At 44.8% G+C, this 26,704-nt stretch overlaps 1 protein-coding gene across 1 annotated transcript in view; it reads right to left on the bottom strand.

The window, feature by feature from the left end:
* Window positions 1-7,283: 7,283 nt before the first annotated feature.
* Window positions 7,284-26,704, bottom strand: part of LOC137159032 (excitatory amino acid transporter 5-like) — a 39,978-nt gene continuing 20,557 nt past the window's right edge. The window contains exons 7-11 of the mRNA XM_067557185.1: window positions 26,186-26,419; window positions 19,612-19,806; window positions 16,849-16,983; window positions 7,541-7,640; window positions 7,284-7,421 (exon numbers count right to left, since the gene is read on the bottom strand). Coding sequence (XP_067413286.1) covers window positions 7,284-7,421; window positions 7,541-7,640; window positions 16,849-16,983; window positions 19,612-19,806; window positions 26,186-26,419 — 802 coding nt within the window. The remainder of the gene's footprint in view (window positions 7,422-7,540; window positions 7,641-16,848; window positions 16,984-19,611; window positions 19,807-26,185; window positions 26,420-26,704) is intronic.

The raw sequence follows: 26,704 nt of genomic DNA, 5'->3' as shown, positions 1-26,704 counted from the left end.
ACTAGGTTAACTTTAAATTTCCTTGCTTTTGTGAGTTTGTGTCATATCTATTGTGTGTTTGTGTGTAGCTACCACAACTGCTTCAAAAAAGCTTTTTATGTATTATTTTCCTCAGGGAGTTTTTTATGCTTAAATGAGGGGGAGTTGAATGAATGGGAGTGCACTGATGGGGGAGAGAAATGCAGTTGCTGACAGATTTTTATCCACAAGCAGCTGTATCTCAAACCCTTTTCTGCTGTAGGACAAATCTGTCTCCTAACGGAGAAGATTGTGTTGGGCTGGCACAAAGTTTATGCTCTTAGCATGTAAACATTCTCCATTGGCAACTGTTGGCACAAAAACTTTTAGCTATGATGAAAAATGTATAAAATTGACCCAAAATCCAAATTTTAAAAAACCCTTCATGTTGTACCAGTTCTACTCAGGATGCACTTGTCTACCATATTTTGCATAGATACATAATACTTTTAAAAAGACATCAATCAACATTGAAAGGTCAGACTACCAACGACAAATTTCTGCCAGAGACTAATTTCAAAGGCTTCGTATTGGGATTGATGAAGAAAAACCAAACAACTGAATAGTTTTTAATTCCTTTGCATTTTGTAACCTTGTATAACATTTCACGCTCACTGGCCACCTAATTATAGAGAAAAATAGGAATTTATGTCCCAATTTAAACCCATTGTAGAATGAAAGCCTAACTATATGGAGCTGCTATCAGGTGCATCTGTAGTAAGATAATACAGTGATTGAATCATTTGTGGTCACCTCTTAATGAACTCATTTAAAAAAAACAACTGTTTGCAATATCCTTGAAGGCTCTGTTTTTGATTGTTCAGGTACAAGCGCTACAGTGGCACACCTCTGCTGCTATAGTGTAGACACTTGCTACGGTGACAGAAAGGGATTTTCTGTCACAGTAGTAAATCCACCCTCTGAGGCAATAGCTAGGTTGATGGAATAATTTTTCTGGTGACCTACCTATGTCTATGGTCAACTTCACCGTGTCACCCAGGATGTGAAATTTTTTCACCACCCTAAGCACCATGGTTAGTTCAATCTACGTTTTAGGTCGGGTCTACACTACAGAGTTAAGCTGCCTTATGTAAACCTACATCTACCTAACTCTGTAAGCGTCTACACTACAATGTTGGTCGCGCCAATGTAAGTCGCCCACTACGCTGACTTAACTCCGCCTCTGCAAGAGGCGTAGTGCTTAGGTCGGTGTAGTTAGGTCGACACAGTGTCAGTGTAGACAGTGCATTGGCTGTTTGGCTGTCAGCCACCAGGCGCTGAGAGCCGGAGCCCCACATTGCCCTCTATGACAGCCAGTGCAAGCGCTCCTGGTGAGGACATGAACGGCCGACAGAAGGCGCTCGTGTGGACATACAAAACTGACTGAATTACTGCTGACGTAACTTAAGTTATGTAACTTAACTTAATTTTGTAGTGTAGACATGTCCTCAGTGAAGGAGATTTGGAAGACCCTTCACACCTACCTCCTTTTTTTCTTCACTGAGAGAAAGGATGAGAGCGTGTGTGGGGTTTTTTTGTTTTTGTTTTTATAAAGGAAACCGGAGATTTGAAGTCACACTGGTGCCAGACTTCCATAAGTGCTCAGCACACTACTGGAGCCAGATTTTCATAATATGCAGCAGTTCCCACTTACAGCAATGGAAGCTGCTGGGAGCTGAGCTCTTTTGAAAATCTGGTCCTTACATTCTTTGCATCTCAGTGCTAAGGAGACAATACTATGTTCAGTTTTTTGTGTTAAAACAAGGTAGTAATTTAAAAATGTTGCAGACTGCATAACACAGACAGACAGACGTTAGAATTTCTTTCTGCATTTGGCTGCAGGGATATCACCACTCAAGTCACTGAAATTTTAGCTGACTCATTAAACTCTCAAACAGTAGAGAAAAGACTCGTCTCATCTCAGGTATAATGAATTTTTACCAAGGAGCTTTTCTCTCTCTACGAGACATAGAATTCCCTTTTCACTATAGTACCAATTTTGAGAAATATGCTCTTTCTTTGTAGGTATAATAAACATTGTAAGATGTGTTATAGAGGCATCAGTAATGACTGGAGCTGAATGAATTATTATTATGTTATTATTTTGGTTCAAGGGGCAAATGAAAAATTGGAAAACAAGTTACAGTTCAGTTTGAAGCAAAGCTGAATTTTTTCAATTTTTCTCACTGAGACAAAACAAAACATTGGACTCAAAACAACTAAGTTTTGTTTTGTTTCAGCTTGACTTTGGGTGTGTTTTACGTTTGTTTGTTTTTTAAAGCTAATTTCCTAATAGAAAAGTTTAAATGAAACCTTTTCAAATGGCTAAAATGAACTGTTTTGACTTGATTCACCCCGCTCCCCCCATTCCAAATTCTTAAATAGTTTTGTTGACCTGAGATATATATTTTTGGCAAATTTACTAATCTCTCCTCCCGCTCCCCCCTCCCCCCCCCAATTGCCTAGTTCTAGTGGTGACCCATATATTCAGTTAACTATCTTTTCCATTATTAAAAATCAAACAAAAAAACCTCTGGCACCTTTTATGCACTCTAGCATTTCAAAATGCCACCCAGAGCGCGCCTTGGCACATGACAGATGGAAAGTGTCTGTCCACCACCACCAACTTCTGCTGCTGCTCTCCCCAACAGCCTTTGGCATATGGGAAGGGGCACTGTGACTGGGGACCGTAAGTACCATGGTCAGTCATTGACAGTCTGGCCCCTTATGTCTGTCTTTCTGAGCAAGATTGTGCAATAGGTTGTGTCGAGACAGCTCAGGTATCTCGATGCATTTGATCTGTTTGACATGATTCTGGATGTAGACCTGGCTTTGGCAGGCTGGGGAATGCCATTCAGTAGCTTCATTTTTCTCTGTGAAATTGGAGTGAGTAATTATAGGCAATTGTTCTTGAAGGGCTCTCAATTGTGGGGTGCTGCAGGGTGCTCCTGTTCAATGTGGATGTGGGGCTTTGAAGGGGGTTAGTAAGGTGGTGTGGGGTTTTCAATATACTTATGACACCCACCTGTATGATTCTTGCTTTTCGTACTCTGTCAACAGTGCAATTCAGCACCTTAGCCGTTGTCTAGTTGAGAATGGGGCACAGAATCGTCACAATCACCAAATTTGGCCTCTGGTCCCATCTCGTATTCCCCAAAAGAGATGGAATGGTCAGGAAGATTCTCAGACCCTGTTGGGAGAAAAGTGAGGACAGAATCTACATTTCTACTTTGGTCCCCTGCTGACCAGTGAGGAAGCGGTTATTGTGACCTGCAGAGGATGTGCCATGTGTTCTTCTGTGCCTGAAGACAAGAGACTTTCTTTGTAAGACATGCAAGCTGATGCCTGCATTGGAAAAAAAGATTTGTGTTCTCAAAGAACAACTCCTAACCTTGCGTAGTATCAGAGAAACTTCAGGCATCACTGCTGTGGATTCGACAGGGGAGGAAGAATCAGTGAAGAATGAGCAGTGGAGGGTAGAAAATAGAGATGATTGGCAGTTCGTGACCACAGGGAAAGAAGAATCAGAAGAAATTCTATATGGCTAATGCTATCTGATCAACATCAGGTGCTTGTGAGACAACTGCAGAGGACGTCTCTGAGAAATCAGCTAGAGGAAAGGAAGAGAGTTGCAGGGGACATAATTTCAGGCAGCCACTTGTCTGAAGTCTTTGGATTAGGTTATGTCCCAGAGAAGACCTCCAGCTATCCACAGGAAACTGACACCTTATGGGAATTCCATATTAGGAAGAGTCAACAAAACATTGTGAATGGGGTAGACGGGCAGCAGGATGGTGTGCTGTGCTGCTTGAGCTGAGATGAGGGACGTGGCTGGGAGACTGGACAGGATTCTTAAGACAGCAGGCACAATGCCACTGTTACATTTTGGCACTGATGACCTGGCTTCACAGATAATTGGAGACTTCAGGGATCTTGGAGGGGAGCTGTTGACAAGGATAGTCCAGATGATTGTCTCAGAGATTCTTTTCATCCCACAAGCAAGGAAAGGCAGGCAGAAGATTCTTGAGGTGAAGTGATGGCTAGGTAAGTGATTGGAACATCACAGCCCCTCTTCCCATATAATGCCCTCCTTGGGCATTTGCAGTGATTCTCAAAGTTGCTGCTTTACTGTGAGAAAATAGCACCCGTTTAACGTAAGGTCTGATTCTGAACTATTTTGTTAAACCTGTATAAAAGGCTGCATGAATACCCTTAATTTGGTTTAAACAAATTTCAGTTGAATCGGTGCCACTTTCTCAGGGGATGTCTACACAGCAAAGAATAACCTGCCGGCTGCCTTGGGCTCAGGCTGCGGGGCTGTTTCACTGCTGTGTAGATTGTTGGGCTTACACTAGAGTCTGGGCACTAGGACCCTGCGAGGTGGGAAGGTCCAGAAATCAGCACAGCAATGAAACAGCCCTGCAAGCACGGGCCAGCCAGGCATGTCCAGTTGCTATGTAGACCAGACCCGCAGAGACCAGGCCTAGGACCAAGAGACTGTATTCCTCAGCCGTACTGGAAAGGTTGATAAACCTAGTATCTTTTTTTAATTTCAAAGATTTTCATCCCGTTTTGGACTTGAAAATACGAAACACATTTACTAACCAACTCAAATGTTGTATAGTAACATTAGCAGCCTTTATTCCTCCCTGCAATCTTCAAGAGGGAGTGGAGGTCTTGACTGAAAAAGGCGAGTCACAGGAACCATTACTAATACGTATGTTGTCTGGATTTTGGGGGCCACCGAGGCCCCAGTCAGTATTCAGCCCGGTACTGAATTAGAGACCCAAAAAGCTTTACAATCTAATTTGAAATGAGGCAACAAGTGTGTGTGTTTACAAACAATGGCTTTATCCTCACTCCCTTTTCCTTCAGGGCTAGGTAGGTTTTAGTTACCTTGATTCTGACTATCAAAGGATTTTTTTAAACTAATTCATTAAATCTGCCATCCCCAACTGCCACAAACTGTCCCCAGCTGCCACATTCCTGGCTGGCTGAGTTCTGCGAGATGCTGTACACCTACAAAGGTCGCTGTGGCCCGGCTTACACCTCCTCAATGCAGGCTTGCAGCGCCAACCATCCTAAAGCCCAAAGCTGTCACTGGCGATTAAATAAAGAAACATTGAGAGAATCTGGGTTTGGGCTGCACGTGCCTATTTGCATAATTTTAATAGCATTTGCTTTTGTACTTGCCCCGGGTAAGATGCAGTTCACATTTTTCTTACAAAACCAGATAAAACAACGTATTAAATAACACTGCTGAAGATCACTTTGAATCATACATAGACTTCTTAGATCCCCTTTATAAAATTTTGGTTCTTGAGATAATAGCCTCTGTGCTGCGCATTTTAGAACTCTCCTGAGGTATTTCATAAGGAAACTATTTCTTTAAAGACTTTTCTCCCTTCTCCTCACTTACTGGACCTTTTAAATCAGCGATACTCAGACTGAGGCTCACAAACCGCAAGTGATTCTTTAATGTGTCTCCTGCAACTCTTGGCAGCACATATAAAACGTGTAATTTAATTATTAACTGATTTGTTATTAACCAATCGGGATGCTTTTACTATATTACTAACCAATTGTAGTTGATAAAATAATACTTTGTCATTTTGCTGTGAGAATACTGTATATGTATATAATATTTCCCCTGTTATACTGTTTAAATATAAATATATAGTACTGTTGTAAATGAAACCATGAATTCACATGACTGTGGTTCTTTTGGGTAATGTTGATTGCTGATTTGGCTCCTAAACCACTGAGACTTGAGTCTGTTTTAAATTGTTATGTACCGCAAGGAACAAGCGCATGCATGCATCCAGAAACCCCATGCGGCCTAGTCCATCAGGTCTGATTCAACACACACTGCAGTTAATGGGGGCCTTTCCACTGGCTTCAAAGAGAGTCGGATCAGGCCCTTATGGAATTCACTTCGTGTTTCCTTCTAGAGAAAGCAAAAGAAGTTAATGTAAGTTAGAGAAAGGCAAAGATTTGTTACATTGGAATGGTGAGGATACATTGGGGTGGGTGGAGAATACCATTTCCAGAAGGATATAAACTCAGCTCATGAACTATTTTCACAAAAACAGTTTAGACTATCTTTGGAACAACACTCTAAATGGGGCCAGGTCTTCAGCTGGGAAATCAGCATAATTTGATTGGGATCTGGCCCATAACTCTCTGGTGGGGAAAAATTATGTGGGGAGTGATTGGTTAACATACCATGTTTTATCCTTACAGAGGAAAATTGATTCATAAATAAAATATATTCAAAAGCACCGTTTTAATGCTCGATCATATTAAACAGCCATTTCAATACAGATACAATTGTATTTTCCATTTCCTTTGCATTCCTGCATGCAGTTTCAAGTTGTTTGTATTTAGTTAACTTTATCATGAAGAAACCAAAAATGATTTACAGACGTTTGATTCTTGTATTCCATTCTCAACATGCAGATTTTGCCGTTCATTCCCAAATCTTACTGTTCAGTATGGTGAAGATGCAAGTTACTAGATGGAGTAGTCATTTACGGAGTCACCAATGGTGGTTGGGAACCTTATCGATTCATAGTGACTACAGTGAAGTGAAGAAAAAAAATGGGAACATTTCAAAAGAACTCTGCTCCTAAATTCTGTGTGTAATGAGCAATGTCTCGGAAGTCCAAAGATGTGTAAACAGCCTGTTCCTTCAAGACAAAATAAGATTTTGAATTATAGACAGAAAGTCTGCTTGAAATCTTGATTTTTAGAGAATGTAAAATCTCACTATAAAAAAGCAACAATTTAAAAACAAGATGGTCAAAAAATTATCTGCATAATAAACAATGCAAATTGACAGAGATTGCTAACAGAGAATGGGCAAGGTGACAAAGCTCTGCCTCGTCTCAGCCCCATTTTTAAAATGACCTGCTAAGATTCTCCTCTAATAGCTGTCCATTCCTCTGCCCTAGAAAAAAAAAATGTGCTGATAAACTAGTGGAATGAGACCTTCAAACACCCGTTGTTTTGGACTATCAAGACGACAACTTCATAGATGTAGCCGCTCAGCTAAAGCCACAAACAGTTGGTATTACTGCTTCCAATTTAACGTCTGAGCAGTACGGTTACGCTGCTGTAGCTCTTTGGAGCATCTCAGACACCTCCATGGAAAATACTGGCTTTTTCTGCCGCCTTTGTGCACAGTAAGGCCCACGTACACAAAGAGAGAGTGGCAGCGTTTTAGCACCAAAATCCCTTTCCTGGGGATGAAAATGATGTGGCCATTACACCTGGCAGATATTGTAATTAACTCCTGTTCGTTCAGACGACGTTTCTACCATCATTTCCATCACGTGGTCTTTGGGCTGGAGAAGAGAGTTCTCTGGAGAAGAGAGCTTCTCTGTGTTGCTCACTGGATCTTGCTGCAAAAACAACAACAAGAAAGATATACTTTTAATTCTGCTCCCTTATCTGTCCATTGTTTTTGTATTTGATTTCAGCTCATGCACCCCTCTTTTTAATGCTAAATGGATATACGTACTTTCTGTGGCTTTGGTGCAAAATCTTTCTGGCAGACATGTGCTATGATGCCTGCAGCTAGTGCATCACCCAAGACATTGGTCATTGTTCTAAGTCGATCTCTAGAAGAAAAAAAAGCAGTGAAAACCAGGTGAAAGTTCCTATGGTGATACTATTGGGAAGATTAATCTGATTTCCCGTGCAAGAACATAAGCAAAGTAAATAACCTCTTGCATTTCCAAACTACCTTTTATCCCAAGGGGGATCCCAAAGTGCTTTATGATATATACATGCACACGTTCTCTCTGTCTCTCCACTGAATTGCTTCCCCCACGATTGCCAGGAAACTGCCTCTGGACTAAAATGCAACAGCTATTCAAAAGGACAAGGCCAGGTCATTGAGACCTACATTTTCAAAATGTGAATTAAAAAAATAGTTACAGAATCTAAAAATTTGTAGATTTTTTTTTTAAAACAATAATTTTACTTAACTAGTGGAAGTAAATACAACCTTTGTATACAGCAGCGGTTCTCAACCTTTTTTTTACAGAGTACCACTCGGGTCAGGTACAGTCGGGTCAAGTACCGTTTCACCTGACTGTACCTGACCCGAGTAGGACTCGGTAAAATTGCGGTGTTGCGTGGAGGGATCGATGCCCTCCGCCGAAACCCTGCCGCCGTTTCCCAGTTTTCGGCGGCAGAGAGGATGGGACTTGCGGCGGCGGCACGGTTTCTCGGCGGCGGGAAATGGGTTTTGCGGCGGGGGGGTTTAATTCGGCGGCAGAGAATTCTTTGGGCAGCGGCGGGGGAAGAGATTCGGCGGCGGCAAGGTTTCTCGGCGGCGGCAGGGTTTATCAGCGGCGGCGGGGGGGGGATTCGGCGTCAGCAGGGTTTTTCGGCGGCGGCAAGGGGGGGAATTCGGCGGCAGCACGGTTTTTCGGCGGCGGCAAGGCGGGGGGAATCGGCGACGGCAGGGTTTGTCGGCGGCGGTGAGAGGGGGATTCGGCGGCGGAATCGGCGGCGTATTTTCCCTCGCGTACCACCGAGCCGTCTTCCGCGTACCACTGGTGGTACGCGTACCACCGGTTGAGAACCCCTGGATTAGACAATTACTGGAGTGCTGTATTCAATTTTGTTGTCCACACTTTAAAAAGGATGCTGAAAAAGAGGATTCAAAGAAGAGCTACAAGAATGATTCAAGGTCTGGAAAATAACCTACAATGCAAGAATTGGATAAAACGTCCCCTAAATAGATAAAGATCCTTAAAATTCCTAAGGGATTTTTTAGTTGTGCAATTCCCATTGAAAGATTTGTGCTCCTAAATTCTTTAAACTAAGGCCTGTACTCCACTGATGGTTAGGTCAGTGCAAAACATCTTACATAGACCTACCTATGGATGTGTGTCCACTTAAATTTCACTCCCACCGATGGTACTGCCCCACTACTCTGACTTAACACCCACTATGCCCAAGCAGCATAGATTCAGGGTTGATGTAGTTAGGTCGATGCAGTATCAATATAGACACTGCATTACTTATGCCAACTGTTACTGGCCTCCAGGAGCTGTCCCATAATGCCCCACAGTGACCACTCTGGTCGCCGTTGTCAACTTTGCTGCCCAGCGGTCAGGTGGACAGGAAGCTGGGATCTAGCTGCACAGTGAGCCAGGACATGCTTTTGACTCCACCACAGTCCAACCGGTCCCCACAGGCCAGCACAGGCAAGCTGGATGCAGGGGAAGGAACCTCTGGTAAGTATGCAGTTTGCTTTGAAACACTGGGATGGAACCCCCAAAGTAGCAGGACACATCTGTTGATTTAGTCTCTTCTAGCAAAAAAAAAAAAAAAAAAGTAGCGAAACAATCAAGAGGCAGAGTTGCTACATGCTTTTCATTCCGCTGTAGAGGTAGATGACGGGGGCCATGCGGAGCAGTTTGTTTATGTGCACGGGCACGTTCCGTGACTCTTCTGTAGAGATCTCAATGAAACTTCCATGGAAGTACTCTGCAGTCCTCTGCCGAAGGTTTCTGGGTAAGGTCGCCTTATTTCTTCTGCTGCAGTAGGACACTTTCCCATGCTGCTCAGCAATGACTTCAGCAGGCACCATTGCAGTACACAGACCCAGGCGGCATAGGGACGCCAGCAGCAGCTGTGCTTTCTCTGCTGTTACCCTCAGGAATGAGAAAGCAGCTAAAATCACCCCCGCTTGTGGAAAACAGTACCTGTGCTCAGTGCCACTGTCCTATACAAATATACCCATGCCTGTGAGCTAGTCCCCCCCTCATTTCCTCAGCCCCCTCCCTCAAGGGCCATGCTCCCCATGGCAGGTGCTGTGACACTCAGCATGCTGTATCAATCCCAAGCAGAAGTGAGACTGTTGTGCTCGCGACTTTTGGGGATCAAGGGGAGTGAAGTCAGTATCCTAATTCTTGATTTCCACTGTGAATACACTGACAATGGTACCTCTGGGTGTTGTATCTGCAGCTGCTGCCATTGTGGCCTTCAGGGTCTCCCCTGCCACACATGCAGAACACCTGAGCCAGAGAAGGAAGAGAAAAAAGAGGACTGGGGCTGGGCCTGGAGGATCCCCCTTGCAGACAGCCTGGTGAAGGAAAAGTGGAGAGGAGAAAGGCCCGGGAATCCAAGCAGGAAAAAGAGAGATGCACCAGGACATAATGGGGCTTCTCAGGCAGCAAACAGCGATGCTGCAGACTCTGGTGGACCTGTAGGTCCAAGAATCCCGTGCTCGCCTCTTTCTCCAGCCCATGGAGACTTCAATATTGCCTCCCTTCACCTCCCCTCTCCCTCCCCCATGCTACATGGCAGCAAGGGTTGCTGCACACCCCTACCACTCCACTCCAGGGAACATAGAAGACAAACACAGCTACACATACTCTGATCTGTGAAAGTCACAGTTGCTGTGTGTGTATCTGAAATGGAAATAAGTGTTCTTTCCCCTTCATAAGTTCTGTTCACTTAATTTATTGAGTTTTTTATAGGTTTATTTTAATTGCCAGGTTCATGTTACAGAATAAACCTATTTTTGGAACAAAATTCATCTTTATTAGTTCACAACATATGCTATCTGGTGCTGAGCAGGTCTGACATGCACCAATTTCCTGTTACTTCATTTTGTCACGGAACCCGTAGCATCACTGAAGACTATATTAATAGGTGCATTGTCAATGTTATATTTCTACACACCCAGCAATCACCACAGGAATCATACCAGGCTGCAGAAGAGCAAGGCCAGGGAGAGCACACTACAACACACGCTGCTCGGGCTCACTATTAAAATGTTCTTTCAAAGCCTCCCTGAGCTGTGTAGCTCTTCATTGAACTCTTGTAATAGCCCTGGTATCTGGCTGTTCAAATGCAGCGGACAGCTGCTCCTCCTCCATCCTGCACCCTGGTGAAAACTTTCCCCCTTGATTCGCAGATGTTATGCAGGACACAGCAGGCAGCTATAGCAAATGGGATATTTTTTTCACTGAGGTCCAATTTTGAAAGTAAACCATGCCAGTGACCCTTCAAATGACCAAAGGCACATTCAGTGGTCATTCTGCACCTGCTGAGCCTGTAGCTGAAGCGCTCCTGGGTGTGCCAAGGCGGTCAGTGTACAGCTTCATGAGCCATGAGAGCAGGGGGTAGGCTGGGTCTCCCAGGATCATTGTTTGCATTTCAACATTCCCAGTAGCCGTCTGCTGGTAAGGAAAGAAAGTTCCTGCTTGCAGCTTTCTGAACAGTCCTGTGTTCTTAGATACCCATGGCATGCACCTGCCCACACTGATATCCGTAAAGCATCCCTGGTGATTCTCCAGTGTTTGCATTACCATAGACCAGTAATCCTTTCTGTTGATGTACTCTGTGGCAAGGTGGTCTGGTGCTAAAATAGGGATGTGCGTGCCATTTATCACAGTTGCAGTTCGAGAAGCCCGTTGCTACAGAATTGTCCACTGTGTCCGGCACAGCAGATGGTGATTAATGTCCCTGCACACTTGCATGACAATGGCCTCTGCAGTGGATTTCCAGACTCCAAATTGATTCCCGACTGACTGGTAGTAATCTGGCACTGCAAGTTTCCACAGTGCAGTTGCCACTCACTTCTCCACTGTCAGTGCAGCTCTCGTTTTGGTGTTGGAGTGCTGGGGTGAGTTTGGCACACAGATCCAGGAATGTGGTCTTGTCCATCTGAAAATTCTGCATGACAATGTGATCTCACCAGTCAATGCTTGATTCTCAGGCTCCACCATCTGCAGCTGCTCCATGAACACCACTAACAACCTTGAATTGTTTCTTTCTATGTCCTGCAGCAATCTAGTCTCCAAGGAATCGTCATGTTCTCCATGGCTCCTTTTGAGGCACTGCAACTACTGCCGGATCAGGTGCCCTGTGCTTGTAACATGCACGACAATAGTGTAGAGCTGTGAGGCTCCGTGCTTCTGTCAGAGATCGCAGACAGTGAGAAGGAACACACGGGTTCATGGGGATTTTGAAAAGAAGTGCGAAATATTATTGGATGCAGATAAAATTATAGGATGGAGAACCCTTTATTATGGGAAGTTGACCCCATGTTTCCAGTTGCCATGGGGAGCTCATTTCAGCTTCATGAGGCATTGCAAAAACTTCGCAAAACAGTGCACTGACTGGGGGCGAGGACAGTGCGCTGCTTGTACCAATGCAGAGTGCACTGCACCATGGGTAAGTCCTCTTGGTGAGAACATACACTGCCAACAAAAGGCATGTAGCGTGCACACAAAGCAGTGTGAGAACTGCGGCTGCTGTATGCCAATGTAACTGAAGTCAACATAATCTTGTACTGTAGACATGGCCTAAGGAAGAGAATGTCAAAAATGTCTATCATAGAGGTGGTTGAAATGACCTTAAAACAGTCTGTACATATCTGAACAAGGAGCAGATAGCTGAGGTCTTGTCTACACAGAGATACTCAGGAAAATTAGGCCAAATTAACTAAAAGTGTAACTTTAAAGTGGACTAGTTAAACTGCATGAAACGCCTGTGTGGATGGGCTTATTCAGAAATAAAGTGGACTTAATTTGATTTAGGCCTGGTTTACACCAAGAAATTAGGTCTGTAGAACCACTCGGGTATGAAAAATCCACAACTCTGAGTCACGCAGCTAAATTGGCCTTAACCCCTGGTCTAGACAGCACTAGGTTGATAGGAGAATTCTCCCCTTGACCTAGCTACTGCCTCTGGGGAGGTAGAATTGCTTCTGTTGGCATGGGTAACTACTCTTGGTGCGCGTGTGCATGAGATCAGATTCTTTTGGCCAGCAGAGTCCAGGGGGGCTACTCCTGCACCCTAGATGTCCTCTCTCAGTCCCAGCTCAGGGCAGAAAGGGTGGAATAGGTCCACTCACTTCCTTTCCCAATACAGAATGCCAGAGTCACTGTCAGAGGGCAGATTGTGGAATGCATGTGGACAAAACATCTGGAAGAATCAGGCACTGTAAGGTAAGTAACCAGTTGTTCTCCATTGCTGGTGACTAACAAGCAGTTGCCTGCTTGCTTGGAGGTGGATGCTAGGTGAAACAATGACTGTAGGACAGCCTTATCAAAGCAGCTTCACTGAGCTGTCGTACAGTGATGCCCAGGTCTTTTCTTAAGTTGTTACAGTGAATTAGGAGACTTACACAGACAGTCTCTGAGACTGCAGCATTTAAATCACTGAGCCTACTGGTAAATGACAAGAACAGTACCTGCTACTCTTCGCATCAGCTGCTCTGGAGCATTACGAGACAAAGCAGTCTCTCTGTTGGAAGAGATGCTGCATCAGTGAGCTGGATTAGTCAGAGACCTCAGCTCTGCCCACAGGTTTGTCCTCTCCCTTCTGGACATGATAGTTTTGGGCTCTGACTTTGTCATTGTGACATTACACACCTCCATGTTCACACCCCACACATCACCTACACATTAGTGTGATAATCTCTGTACAAAATACGCCTACAGATACATCCTTTGAAAACTAACAACTCACTGGTCATTAATATTCTTGTCATGGACATAGGTGATGGGTATTAAGAGTTATAGATATGTGCTGGAATAACTAAAATATGTTCAAACTTGCTGTGTCGAGGGGAGTTGTTAAACAGGTTTGTCCTAAACAACGGAATGTGTGTTTACCTCAGTTTACACATAAGCATAAACTGACCCATCACATTAAGAACTGGGAGAAAAGGCAGCATGGTGTCGATAGCATCCCGGAGAGAGAAGCTTGGTCTGGGTTTTACTTTTCCGACGAATCCATTTCAAAGGTGTCCTGGTCTATAAAGACGAGGGGGCCAAACCTCAAGTGATAAGCGACTGAATCAGTTGATTGTATACTACATTCGTGTATTATAAACATGGATAGAGTGAGGTCTTTTCTGAAAGCTAAGGACACACTGGTGGTGATTTCATTATAAAATGTATGTATTAACGCTATATAGAAATTATGGATACTCATTTCTACTAGCTGTATAGTCTGCCCAGACAGGAGAGTGTCACAGCTATCTATCAGCCTCCTGCGTAAATTAGGCATGGTAGAATCAAACAACAGAAGCCCCATTTACATAGAACTCATACAGGGGGATGGAAAGCCCACAGGTAAGAGAGAACAGCATGAGGTTAGCATGCCTCTTGAAACAAGTTCATTGAAGCTTAGAAGATATGAGCCAGGATAGAAGCCATCTTTAGTATCCATCACTAAACCGACACAAGAGGCCAGACCTCTTGCAATCTGAGAAATATGGATCCTTCAATCAAGGCGGGAGCCCTGAAGTCTCTTGAACTGAACATCTGTGAGAAATCTGCTTAGCCAAAGATCTTTCACCTAACGACAAGGGAAACCAGCACCTTGTGCTTTTGTGGAAGGTCCTGACTGAGGGAAAGTCAGCCATGTTTGGGAAGAAGGAGATTGAGGAGAAACCATCTGGAACAAACCTGCATCTTGCTAGATTAAGTTTTAGACTTTTAGATGCATGTTTTCACTTTTATTTGCTTGTAACCCTTTCTAACTTTGTTGCTTTTACTTACCATCACTTAGCCTGTGGCTTAATGTTAATAAATTTGTTTTATTTTACTATTAGCCAACTCAGTGCGGTGTTTAAAGGGAAGGGTGTATTCACCCCAATTAAGTTACTAAACTGTGGTGTGTTTTTGTGTCTTTAGAGGAACACATGAACCTTATTATCTTTCTGAGCTAGCCAGGGGAGGGCTGGACACATCAGAACATGAAGTTTTGGGGAATTCAGGACTGGGAATGGGTTGGGGTCACTTTGCTGGTTGTAACCAAGGCTGGTGGAAGCCAGAGTGAGGTGAGGGGGCTGTAGACAGGTTGCTGGGGTCAGAGTTGCTGGCTTACGGCTGTCTAGCATGCGCACACACAGGGTGTGACCTGCATGCTGGTAGGCTGCTTGTGAGAAGCCTAGCTACAACAGCAGAGCATTGTGAGGCACCCAGGGTTCCAGGGCAAGTGATGATACAACCTTTCACTAGTCTGGATTGCACCCCAGAACCGTAACACCCTGTGACAGTCATATGAAAATAGCTTCATTCCAGGGCCTTCCAACAATGAGCTATCCTAGTGGATACAATCCAGAAGCGTCAGTGAAGGTTGCCAAAGATGTGACGTTATCTGTGTGTTGGCAGAGCCAGCACAAGCTGAGAAAGAGTGCGTCTCTGCAGTAACTCCGCACTCTGCATCACAACCAACACACGAATGCTGGGCTAGGTGGTACGCATGGCCATCCTAGTGCTACAGGGTAGCAGTTAGGAATGAAAAGAGCCTTGGTGTAAATGTTCTCACACCAGGTCAAAGTATCCCATAAGATGTCTCTACAGGAGGAATCTTTTGACTTAGCTGGCCAGCAGGGGACGCATACCGTTGGCCTGTTGGCATCGAAAGGAAAGGCCATGTGCCAGCGGTACTGCAGCTGGTGTATTACCAGTTACAGCAACATCTAGCACTACAGGCTCTTGCTCACAATGGGTTTCTATTCTGTGGAACTTCTGTCTGGCGTCTCTGTTTTTCCTGCTACATTTTATGTGAAGAAACTAAAAAAGGCAGCCCTCCACAGAGTCCTCTCGTCCTCATCTCCCAGAATGTCAGTGAAAGACATAGCTCAGTGACCTGAAATTGTCCGATGGGCTCAATTTCCTCCCCATTACCTGCCTAGATCTTCAGAAAGGACTAGTGGTACACCCAGACCTGGGCACTCTAGGTGTTGCTGTGTGGTCAGTAACAGAGCACACCTGAAGATGCTGAACACCTCTAACAGGATGGCTCAGATGATGCCTCAATCTCATAAGAAGAGTACCTTCTTTACGTGCTACCAGGATGGTCCAGCTATGGCATGGTGTACTGGACGGGGTACCTCAACTAGGAGAGCCAAAATTCCAGCAACCATTTCCTCCAGGCAAGGTTTACTGAGGAGTTAGCACCTAGTTTCCTAAAAGTGCACACCTCTGCTCTAGTGCTGTATGGGCCTAGCATCCAAATTTCTTAGGATAGTCTATTTCCTCCCTTCATCCCACCATCAGGTTTCCGGTGGCCCTTTGCGATATTCAGAAGCTAAGTGATTCCTCCTTCTTACCCCTATCCTGCTCTGATCTCCATTTCCTCTCACGTAGGGAGGTATTTCTGGTGAAGAAGGGAACTAGCAGACCTGCCCATCTGATGTTCCAGAGAGACAAGTTCATGCTCCCTTCTCCTTGTTTTCTCCCTTCCACTCAGACCAAGGAATTTCTCTCTAGTTCCTGTCCCCACACAGGAAGGAGAGAATTTGGCATGTTATTAACGTCAGGAGAGTCTTGAAAATGTACCTAAATGGATCCGAATATTTTAGGAAGGAAGAATTCCTCTTTGTTCTATTTGAGGGCTCTAGGAAAGGTCTGGAAAGCCCATGATATGCCATCAGCGCATGGATCAAAGCCTGCATCAAAGAGATACATAAGCTGAATTATCAAAATTGGGCCCGGAGTCTGGAGCCTGACTTTCCTCAGGACTGAGCTTCATGATTCCAATCAAAGTCCATGGAAATTCTGAAACTCAGGTCCCTGTTGGGCACCTCAAAATGAAGGCCCCATAAATCACCAGCCACTTAAGAAAATTGTGCTTCAGTGATTTCCCCAGGTGTCACAAGAAGTCCATGGCAGAGACAAGAATATAATGCAGAATTCCTGGCTCCAAGCCTTGTTCTGTATCCCTTTAGACTATGGTCACGTCTAGTGGAACTTTCATGACTACATTTGTACAATCAGAATACTCAGCAGTCACGATCCTGAAGACTGAAAACAATAACGCAGGATATGGGGAAAAAATACTTACAAAGCCCAGTCTACTGCAATGATCAGTGTGATGTCATCAGTGGGAAGGCCGACAGAGGTTAATACAATGACCATTGTAACAAGTCCTGATTGGGGGATTCCTGCTGCACCTATACTTGCTGCTGTTGCTGTTATGCTGCAGAAATATAAAGTCACAGCACCTTGGTGACATAGAAAGCTCTTTTACTGGTTTTGATTGTATGGCAGGTAAATGTCATGTCAAATCTTCCAATTAAAGATCAGTGCATTCATCACATAGCCACCCCCTACCTGCTTTTTTTATATCGACCTTGTGAGCTTTGTTGGCTAGGTGTGGAACACTGACATCAGTATGCTCCACCACAGCTCCCAAACTCAATCATAAGCCCCTCAGTATTAAGCCTCAGTGTTTCCCCATGTCCCCCTCTCTCACTTATCTGCCTGTCTCAGCCAGTGAGCTACCTTTTTAGATTACAGCAATATTTCGACATATGTCTGATGTTTCTTTGTCACTTAGTGGTTTGTTCCGGCCCCTCCAAACTTTCCATGTAGTAAAGGTTCCTTGAAAATGTATGTTCTGGCTAGATTTGAAGATTGCTTGTAATTAAGAAAAGTTTTAATATATGTTTTGTTGTGCATAGCTTTGAGCCCAGTCCTGCTTCTGCTGAAGTCAACAGGAATTTCTTGCTATTAACTTCAGTGGCAGCAAGAGAAAGAGGGAGCGTGTCCCTCTGTCCATCTCTAGATGACAGTAAACAATGCTCTAGCTTCAGCTGACATGATAGAGGCCTGCATTTGTGGAGCAGAAGGGTATGTAACTATGGAGAAGTGACGGTCTCTGTACAGTTAAGATTGCAACCATGGTCCCATTATAAGGCTGATTGTGATCCCCCTTGTAAATAAGAGAAAAAACTCTTCTCTTGCTATCACGTTTCTCAGGTTCAGTCTGTTGCTAGCTGGAATGAGTTCTGAAATCAAGTGTCTAGCCTCGCTTCCTATCTAGCTTTTTCAGTGAATGAGGCAATTATGGAGAGAATGAGTTTGTGTCTTTCACAGCAGTAGCTAGCAGTGAATGTGACAACATTCTGCACATGGAAGGAGGATGGTCTTGTGGACTGAGATCAGAGAACTGAGTTCTAGACCTTGTTCTGCCACAGATGGTCTGGGGGACCTTGGGCAAAAATTTTCAAAGAAGTTTCTAATTTTGTGGTCCCCAATTTTTCAGGGCCCAGCTTGAGACTCCTGGTGTCCAAGCCTGGGCAGCTGCACTCAGAATTAGTGGACACTTTTGAAAAAGTTTGGCCTAAGTCTGTGCTTCCGTTCCCCATCTGCAGATAGGATAATAGCGCCATACCTCACGGGGTTGTTAAGATGCATTTATGAATGTTTGTGAGGTGCTCAGATACTTCATGTTTGAGCACCATAGGCAGGCCCCAAAAGAGAGGACAGAATTGTGTTCTCTGCAGTTTGGATGGTGTGTAATGCTTTCAGAGGAGAACTGCGAGTTTTGGCAGCGAGATAGGGTCTCTTTGGGACTTTTCGCCCCTGGCAAAGCATGAAAGCATGGTTAGGGATTGTAGGATAAGCACATTGGCAGTACGTGTTTTTGTTAAATTGATCAGCAGTGAAATAGTTAATAATAATACTAACAATATTAGTTATGAAATAGCAGTGAACTAGTTAATAATAATACAAATGATCATCAGGTTTCCCTGAGAAGGATGGGGCAGTTCACATCTTTCTCAAGGGAATTGTGTCAGGCTGTCTGCAGACTCAGGAGATAACACTGCATAGTTTAGGAGCTTTTTAAATGCAAACTTAGGCCTGGGCTTCACACATGTTTGGTACTGTATAACTGGGTTGGTTGGGGTGTGATATTTTTTTTTTTTAACTGAAATAGTTATACTTGTACAACCTGCCAGCATGGACACAGCTATATGGGTATAGAGGTACCTTATACCAGGAGGTCTTATTCCCCTTCCTGTATGGGAATAAGATGTACCTGTATAAACACTTCTATACCAATATAATTGCACCCACACTATGGGAACTGTATGCTTTAGGCCTGATCTACACTTAAAATTGAGATTGCCATAACTGTGGTGCTTAGGGGAGTGAAAAATCTGCACCCCCAAGCCCTATAGCTATGCCGACCTAATGCAGGTCCAGATGCAGCTAGATCGATGGAAGAATGCTTCCATTGACCTAGCTACTGTCGCTTGGGAATGTGGCGTTCCTACAGTGATGGGGAAAACCTTTTCTGTTGCTGTAATCTGCATCTACACTACAGGCTTCCAGCAGCACAAGTCTGGTGCCATACCTATGTGGCTTTAGTGCCCATAGTATAGACATGGCTTTAGCTATACTGGTACAGTTAAAGCAGTCCAACTTGTGTGTTTAGACAAGGCTTTGGTGTAGGCTCAGTCTACACTTAAAAGTTATGTCAGCATAGCTACGTCAGTCAGGGGCATGAAAAAAACCACACTCTGGCCAACACAGCTATGCCAACACAACCCTTAGTGTAGACACAGCTGTGTCAATGGATGAAGGCTTCCTCACACAGTGTTTGTACACCAACAGAAAAACTCCTGTCCATGCATGCTGCATCTGCGCTACGGGGCTCTGCTCTGCTCTACGGGACTATCAAAGAACGTTTCCCTTAAACACAATAGAATGACCATTGTTGAGTGGGAAACTTGGTAGCTGTTGTGATAGGCTGCATGTAGATATTGATAGGAAAGAAAGAGAACGTCTTTACTGTAAATAAAGAAAAAAATGTATTTACCTTATAGTTATAATTTGTCCCAAATCCAGATTGTACTCATTGACCTGAGCAATAAAGATTGCAGCAACTGCCTCATACAGTGCAGTCCCATCCATGTTGATGGTTGCGCCAACGGGAAGGACAAATCGTGCCACCCGTCTGTCTATCCCGTTGTTTTCCAGAAGACATTTCAGGGTGATAGGCAGGGTTGCTGAGCTGCATTGCAAGGAAATAACAGTTTGACCATGGCCATTGGTGTCGTCGTGGCAGTTGATAAGAAGGCTGCTGGCGGTGCAAGGTCACCAAATCTGCTCATACAGCTAAGTGAAAATACTGTACATCAGCTGCCACCACAGACTTAATGGTGGAAGGAAAATCTCAGAACTATTTGTCACAACTGAGGTAAACAGGGCACAAGTGGAGTGGAACACCCGTATGGAGAACCAGTTACTGCGCAGGGTGAATAACCGTTTCATTTGAACAAGCTTTTTCTTAGAAAAATGTCAGCCTTCTCTAGGTTGCCCTCCTGCCCCCATTCAGATAGTGCTGCCTTCAACAAACTCATGTAGGAAGTGCCATACCTCCCTGCAGGGCTCCTTTGCTGCTAAATGCTCCTTCCCCAGGAGCTGGTATTTCTGCACCCTCCACTCTCCTGCCTGTGATATGTGCACACAGCAGCACTGGGCAGGAACCAGCAAGGTGCAACTTCTTACATGTTAATGGCTTCTAGCTTGTCAACTATTGGCTTAATGGAGATGGGAGGGGGAGCTGGAAATGGTGGCAGAGGGGAGGGCTCCCTGTTGTGGGGAATGGTAGGGCAGGAGCTGGAAAAGGAGAAAGACACACTAAGCTTCTCACACATCGTTACAGTTACAGAACAACTATCTAATAAAAGTTAGGGTTAGCGTTTTGGGACATTGCCCCTGGATGAGATTTTTCTCCCCAGCTGTTAGCAGCTGCACATTGCCAACATTTCTAGGCATTGACCATTATCTTCATTCCACTGTAGCAAAAAAATACAAGAGAGAGGAGGATCATGTAGCAACTGTGTGGCTGAGTGGACAGACCCCTGGACTGGGATTATTCCTAGCTCTGCCACTGGCTGCTCGGTGATCACGGGCAAGTCATGTCACGGCTTTGTGCCTCAGTTTCCCATCTATAAAATGGGGTTAATGATGAAAAGATTGTTGATGAAAAGTACTTATATAAAAGCTAGATGTTTTGATTATTACCACAGTCGCATATTGACTGCAACCCAAGGTGAGAACTCCAACTGCCTAACGGACCATTAACTCCTACCAACAAATATTTTTTTCTTTGTTCAAAAAACTAGGAAGTTAAATGGCAAAAACCTTTGTTAAGGCAGAATTACGGTTGTCCAGTGAGAGCTCAGCAAAACTCAAACCTCTGAAAGCTAGAAACCTCGCTGAGTGCCTTTGTCACCAAACTATGCCTGTGGTCTTTCTTTCAGAGTAACATTGAGGTCTGCTGAATGAGTGGGCTGCTTTATCTGCTGCTCCAAGGACAGAAGCACCGGGCAGCTTGAACAGCGTTACTGAGGCAACGACATTCCAGCCTCCAACACACTGGGTAGTACTATTGAGGTCTGCTGAACCAACTATCTGTGCAGAGCTGGGACAGTACATGGAAAAAACACACACACAAGCCAATTGACGACAAATGGCGCCTTGAGGAACTTCATGGTTGTTGGGTGGTGAATATAGAATAACCTTCTACTGGAGAATGGATAGCCATGATGGCTGCCAAGTGGACTCTACTGGAGATCCGTGACAGGCCTGAGATTTTTAGTTCTAGGGTGTAGTTCAGTATATCTGGCAGTGATGAGGTGGTTGGTGAAATGTGTCTGAAGTCACACCTGCAGGCAAATCTTATCCATTTTTGTAAGGCAGCATAGTGTATAGTCTGTTTTTTGCTATGTAATAGGACTCTTTTGACTTCCTCTGAGCAAGTTCTTTTTTAACCTTGTGAACCATCACCGAGCCATGCTTTGAGATGAAGCAGTCCAAGATTGGGGAAGGATCTTCTCACCATCCTGGGAAAGGAGATGAGAAGCAGCCTGGAGAGTGATCGGTGAGTAAACAGCCCGCTGTATCAGGTAAGGAAACTACATTTGTCTGGGACAGGGCATTCCACATGAGGAATTATTAGTTAAATTGGAAAAGATGGGGATTAATATGAAAATTGAAAGGTGGATAAGGAACTGGTTAAAGGGGAGACTACAACGGGTAAAAACAAAGTGGGAATGTGCTAATAAAGTTTGCGGATGACACAAAATTGGGAGGTATTGCCATTACAGAGAAGGATCGGGATATCATACAACAAGATCTGGATGACTTGTAAACTGGAGTAATAGAAATAGGATGAAATTTAATACTGGAAAGTGCAAGGTCATGCATTTAGGGACTAATAGCAAGAATTATTGCTATAAGCTGGGGCTGCATCAGTTGGCAGTGACAGAAGAGGAGAAGGACCTGGGCGTATTGCTTGATCACAAGATGACTATGAGCCGCCAATGTGATGTGGCCATGAAAAAAGCTAATGTGGTCCTTGGATGCATCAGATGAGGTATTTCCAGTAGAAATAGGGAGGTGTTAGTACCGTTATACAGGTACTGGTGAGACCTCATCTGAAATACTGTGTGCAGTTCTGGTCTCCTATGTTTAAGAAAGATGAACTCAAACTGGAACAGGTGCAGAGAAGGGCTACTAGGATGATCTGAGGAATGGAAAACCTGCCTTATGAGAGGAGACTCAAAGAGCTTGGCATGTTTAGCATAACCAAAAGAAGGTTGAGGGGAGATATGATTGCTCTCTATAAATACATCAGAGGGATAAATACCAGGGAGGGAGAAGAATTATTTAAGTTCAGTGCCAATGTGGACACAAGAATTAATGGATATAAACTGGTCATCAGGAAGTTTAGACTTGAAATTGGATGCAGGTTTCTAACCATCAGAGAAGTGAAGTTCTGGAATAGCCTTCCAAGGGGTGCAGTGGGGGCAAAAAACCTAGCTGGCTTCAAAACTGAGCTTGATAAATTTATGGCGGGGACTGTATGGTGGGACAGCCTAATTTGGCAATTGTCTGATCTTTGACTACTGGTAGTAGATATGCCAATGGCCTGTGAAGGGATGTTAGATGGGTGGTTTCTGAGTTATTACAGAGGATTCTTTCGTGGATGTGTGGCAGGTGAGTCTTGCCCACATGCTCAGGGTTGAACTGATCACTATATTTGGGGTCGGGAAGGAATTTTCCCCCAGGGCAGATTGGCAAAGGCTCAGGGTTTTTTTTCACCTTCTTCTGTAGCATGGGGCATGGCTCATGTGCTGGTGGATTCTCTGTACCTTAAACTCTTTAAACCATCATTTGTGGACTTTAATAACTCAGTCATAGGTCAGGGTCTATTACAGGAGAGGATGGGTAAGGTTCTGTGGCCTGCGTTGTGCAGGAGATCAGACTAGATGATCATATTGGTCCCTTCTGACCTTACAGTCTATGAAGTCAGAAGTATTAGAATAAAACTGGCTTTGTCCTTTATTTTTATTTTGGATATTAGAGGAGTCGGGGGGAATGTGTACAGTAGACCCACTGAAGGTGAAAGGCATCCCCCAAGGATTAGTGACCCAGCCCACGTCTGGAGCAGAAATGGGCGCATTTGTTGTTTATCGCTGGGGCAAACAGGTCTATTTGAGGGGTGCCCTGTTATCGGAATATGTGGTGTAGTATGATGGAATCTATCTCCCACTCATGGTATTCAGAGAAGGAGCTGCTGAGTGCGTCCATGGTCACATTCTGACCTGGAAGGTAAGCTGCCGTAATAATGATCTGATTGTGTATGCACCAATCCCAAAGCTTGACAGCCTCAGTGCAGTTGGAGGGGGATGTTGCCTTTCCATGTCAGTTGATATAATAGAACATGCATAACATGTTACCCGTCGTGACCTTTAAATGTTTGCCCCAATAGTGGTAGAAACCGGAGACAGGTGTGGTCTGACTGCCCTGAGTTCCAGGAGGCTGCTGCACAGAATGGTCTTGAGGTGTCCACCTGCCCTGGGCTGTGCGAGTGTCCAGATGTGCTCCTCATTCTAGCAAGGATGCATCCATCATTATGGCAACCGTTGGGGAAGAGCAGGTGAAAAGGGCTCCTGCCCGGATGTTGAAAGGGCTTTTCCTTCATGACGGTGGGTGTGGAAAATGGTGTAATGAATAAACAGTCCTGAGCCACCCTTGAAGGCAGTGAATTCAGAGCCTTCTAGGGTCTAGAATGAAAGCACCAGCTGCCATGTGTCCCAACAGCTGAAGACAGTTCTTGACCGGGGTTTGAGGGCTGATCTGGAGTGTGTTGATTGTGCAGGACATGGCCACGAATCTGTGCATTGGCAGGCAGGCTTTTACCGCTACTGAATTCAGGTGAGCTCCTAGGAATTCTTACTTTTGCACTAGAGTCAAGGTGGGTTTTTGAATGTTCAGTTGCAGGCCCAGTTTGAGGAAGAGGTCTATGGCTTTGCAAATTGCTCGTGAAGCCACATCCCGGGAGCGACCTTTCAGAAATCAGTCGTCCAGATTCAGAAACACCAGAATTCCTTTTCTGTAGAGGTGAGCTGCTACCACTGACGTAACCTTCAAAACGACCCTTGGGGCAGCTGATAGGCCGAAGGGAGAACCCTGTACTGAACAAGGTACGGACTGACCATAAAACACAGGAATCATTTGTGAGATGGGTGGATTGCTATATGGAAATGTGTCCTGAAGGCCAAGGGCTGAGAACCAATCCCCTCAGTCCAGTGATGGAATTACTGCTGCAAGGGTCACCATTTTGAATATTTGAGCTTTCACATAGGCTCCCCATACAGTGGGATACGTCTGCACAGCAAACAAACAAATGCCCCAGCAGCGAGTCTCAGAGCCCGGGTCAGCTGATTTGGGCTCATGGGGCTAAAAATTGCAGTGTAGATGTTTGGGCCTGGGCTGGAGCCTGGGCTCTGAGACTTGGCAAAAGGAGAGGGTCTTAGACCCCAGGTAGGAACACTTACACTGCTATTTTTAGCACTGCAGCCTGAGCCCCAGGGGCTCTGAGACTCGCTTTCGCAGGTCATTTTCTGCTGAGTAAACATAGCCTTAGGCACTAAAGAAAGGGATTATCAGAAGCCAGCACGCTGAGTGGGGAGCCACCAGATTCTTAGCCGCGAACCCTCTCCTGGAGTTAGACACGTAAAGCAGATCAGCCCTTTCTCTCCAAAGCGAGAAACTGATACCCCATCCCCATTATAGGCAACTGCCCAGTGCTTAGGGACTCACTCACCTGAGATGTAGGAGACCTGTTTTCACACTCCTGCTCTGCGTGATGTAGAACTGGGCCTTGCACCCAGGGCTCCCATGTCTGTAGCTATTGGATATTCCGGAACAAACACACTCAGCCCTGAAGGTGTTTTGCGCAGCTTGGCCATGCTCGGAGCACAACTACTGTATCAGGCCTTGCAGGCAAGCCCTGGGGACACCTACTCTGAGAATCCCATTGGGGTTCAGGTGCAAGCGAGGTCTCTAAGGTGAGCCAGTGTCAGGGCTTAGGTGGTGGGCATGTGCAAAGCCAACACAAATGTAGGTGCCTACAGAAATGTAGGTGCCTATAGGATTAGGTAGACAAGGTGGATGAGGTAATATCTTTTGTTGGACCAACCTCCATTGGGGAGAGAGCTGTGTAATCTGAAAAGCTTGTCTCGCTCCCCAACAGAAGTTGGTCCAATACAAGGTATTCCCTCACTCACCTTGTCTCTCTAATAGTCTAGGACCAACAAGGCCACAACAACACTGTGTACAGGACTAGGTGGCAGCTGAGCAGGATTTTGAAGATGTCACTGGTGCCTAAATGCCTTTATGAACCAAGCATTAGGTCCCTTCTCCAAGCAGATGCTCCCCAACTAGATGCCGATTGATGACGGATCGTGACAGTTTTGCCCTCTTTCACGTCAAAGCATTTTTGGGGAAGGCTGTTGATGCGTCATTTGCAATGAGACACTATAAGTTTTTCTCATGCAACTTATTTTAGCAGCCACTTTGTCTTTGTCCAAGCCCAGGGCAGACCAAAAAGAAGACTATGCAGTGATGTCAAATGGGAGAAGCCTGCATTAGGTGGTTCTACAAATCTTTAGGGTTGACTGAACATGCAGAGAGAGAGAGTTCTTACATCCCTAAGTTATTCTCTCCCACACTGCTCAAACCAAACAATGGCTCTAATTTTCATTGAGAACTAGGCCTAAGCCATATTTCAAGTTTCAAACTTCAGCCATTTTTTTGCTGTAGCTTCATTCAAAAGACTGTTTTTTGTGGGGGGGGGGTTTCCCCCAAACAAGGGGGAAGTATCTAAACTCTCTCAGTTCAAATAGCAGAAGAGAGTTTGCAAAAGCATTTCCCATGTACATTCAAATCTTGAAAGAAAAGCAGATGAGGGACCAGTGATCAGTGCATTACTTAGCAAACCCTTGCACTAAACTGAGGATGAAAAGATTTAAATACAACCTAGACCTGAATAATTAAACCAGCTTCCCTCTCAGCTGACGATCAGGCTCTTGTCATACCTGGATGATGTCGCAAGGGCGATCAGCAGGGCTTGAAGTATTCCCTGGATGAATGCAAATGGGTTTTTCCTGGTAATGAGTATGAAAAGTAAAGGAAGGAGGATAAGTCCATGGATGACTAGCCCTGTCACCACGGTTATGGCGTAGAGTCCCAATTTCTTTCCAATCACAGCTGGGTCTTCCATCTCCAAAATCTTCCCAGCAATGAGAAACACAATCCCAAATGGGAAGTACCTACAATAATAATAGTAAAAAAATTCACCCATTGGGATGGAAACATGGCAAATGCCATAACAGAAAAGACCATCTTGTCCTGCTAGAGTGTCTCCAGGTGTGCCCAAATGCTGTATAAAACTCCACATTATGAATCCAACCAACTGCACAATGTTATGCCATGTGGAGAGATGGGACACGAGTGGAGAGTGCTCTGAGTTACTACAGAGAATTCTTTCCCAGGTATCTGCCTGGTGGGTCTTTCCCACATGCTCAGGATCTAACTGATCACCATATTTGGGGTTG

The sequence above is a fragment of the Emydura macquarii genome, unplaced genomic scaffold, assembly GCF_026122565.2.
Source record: "Emydura macquarii macquarii isolate MOO-44397 ecotype Brisbane River unplaced genomic scaffold, CSIRO-AGI_Emac_v2 contig_306, whole genome shotgun sequence".
Classification (NCBI taxonomy): Eukaryota; Metazoa; Chordata; order Testudines; family Chelidae; genus Emydura; species Emydura macquarii.
This window is presented reverse-complemented; position numbering and strand designations above follow the sequence as displayed.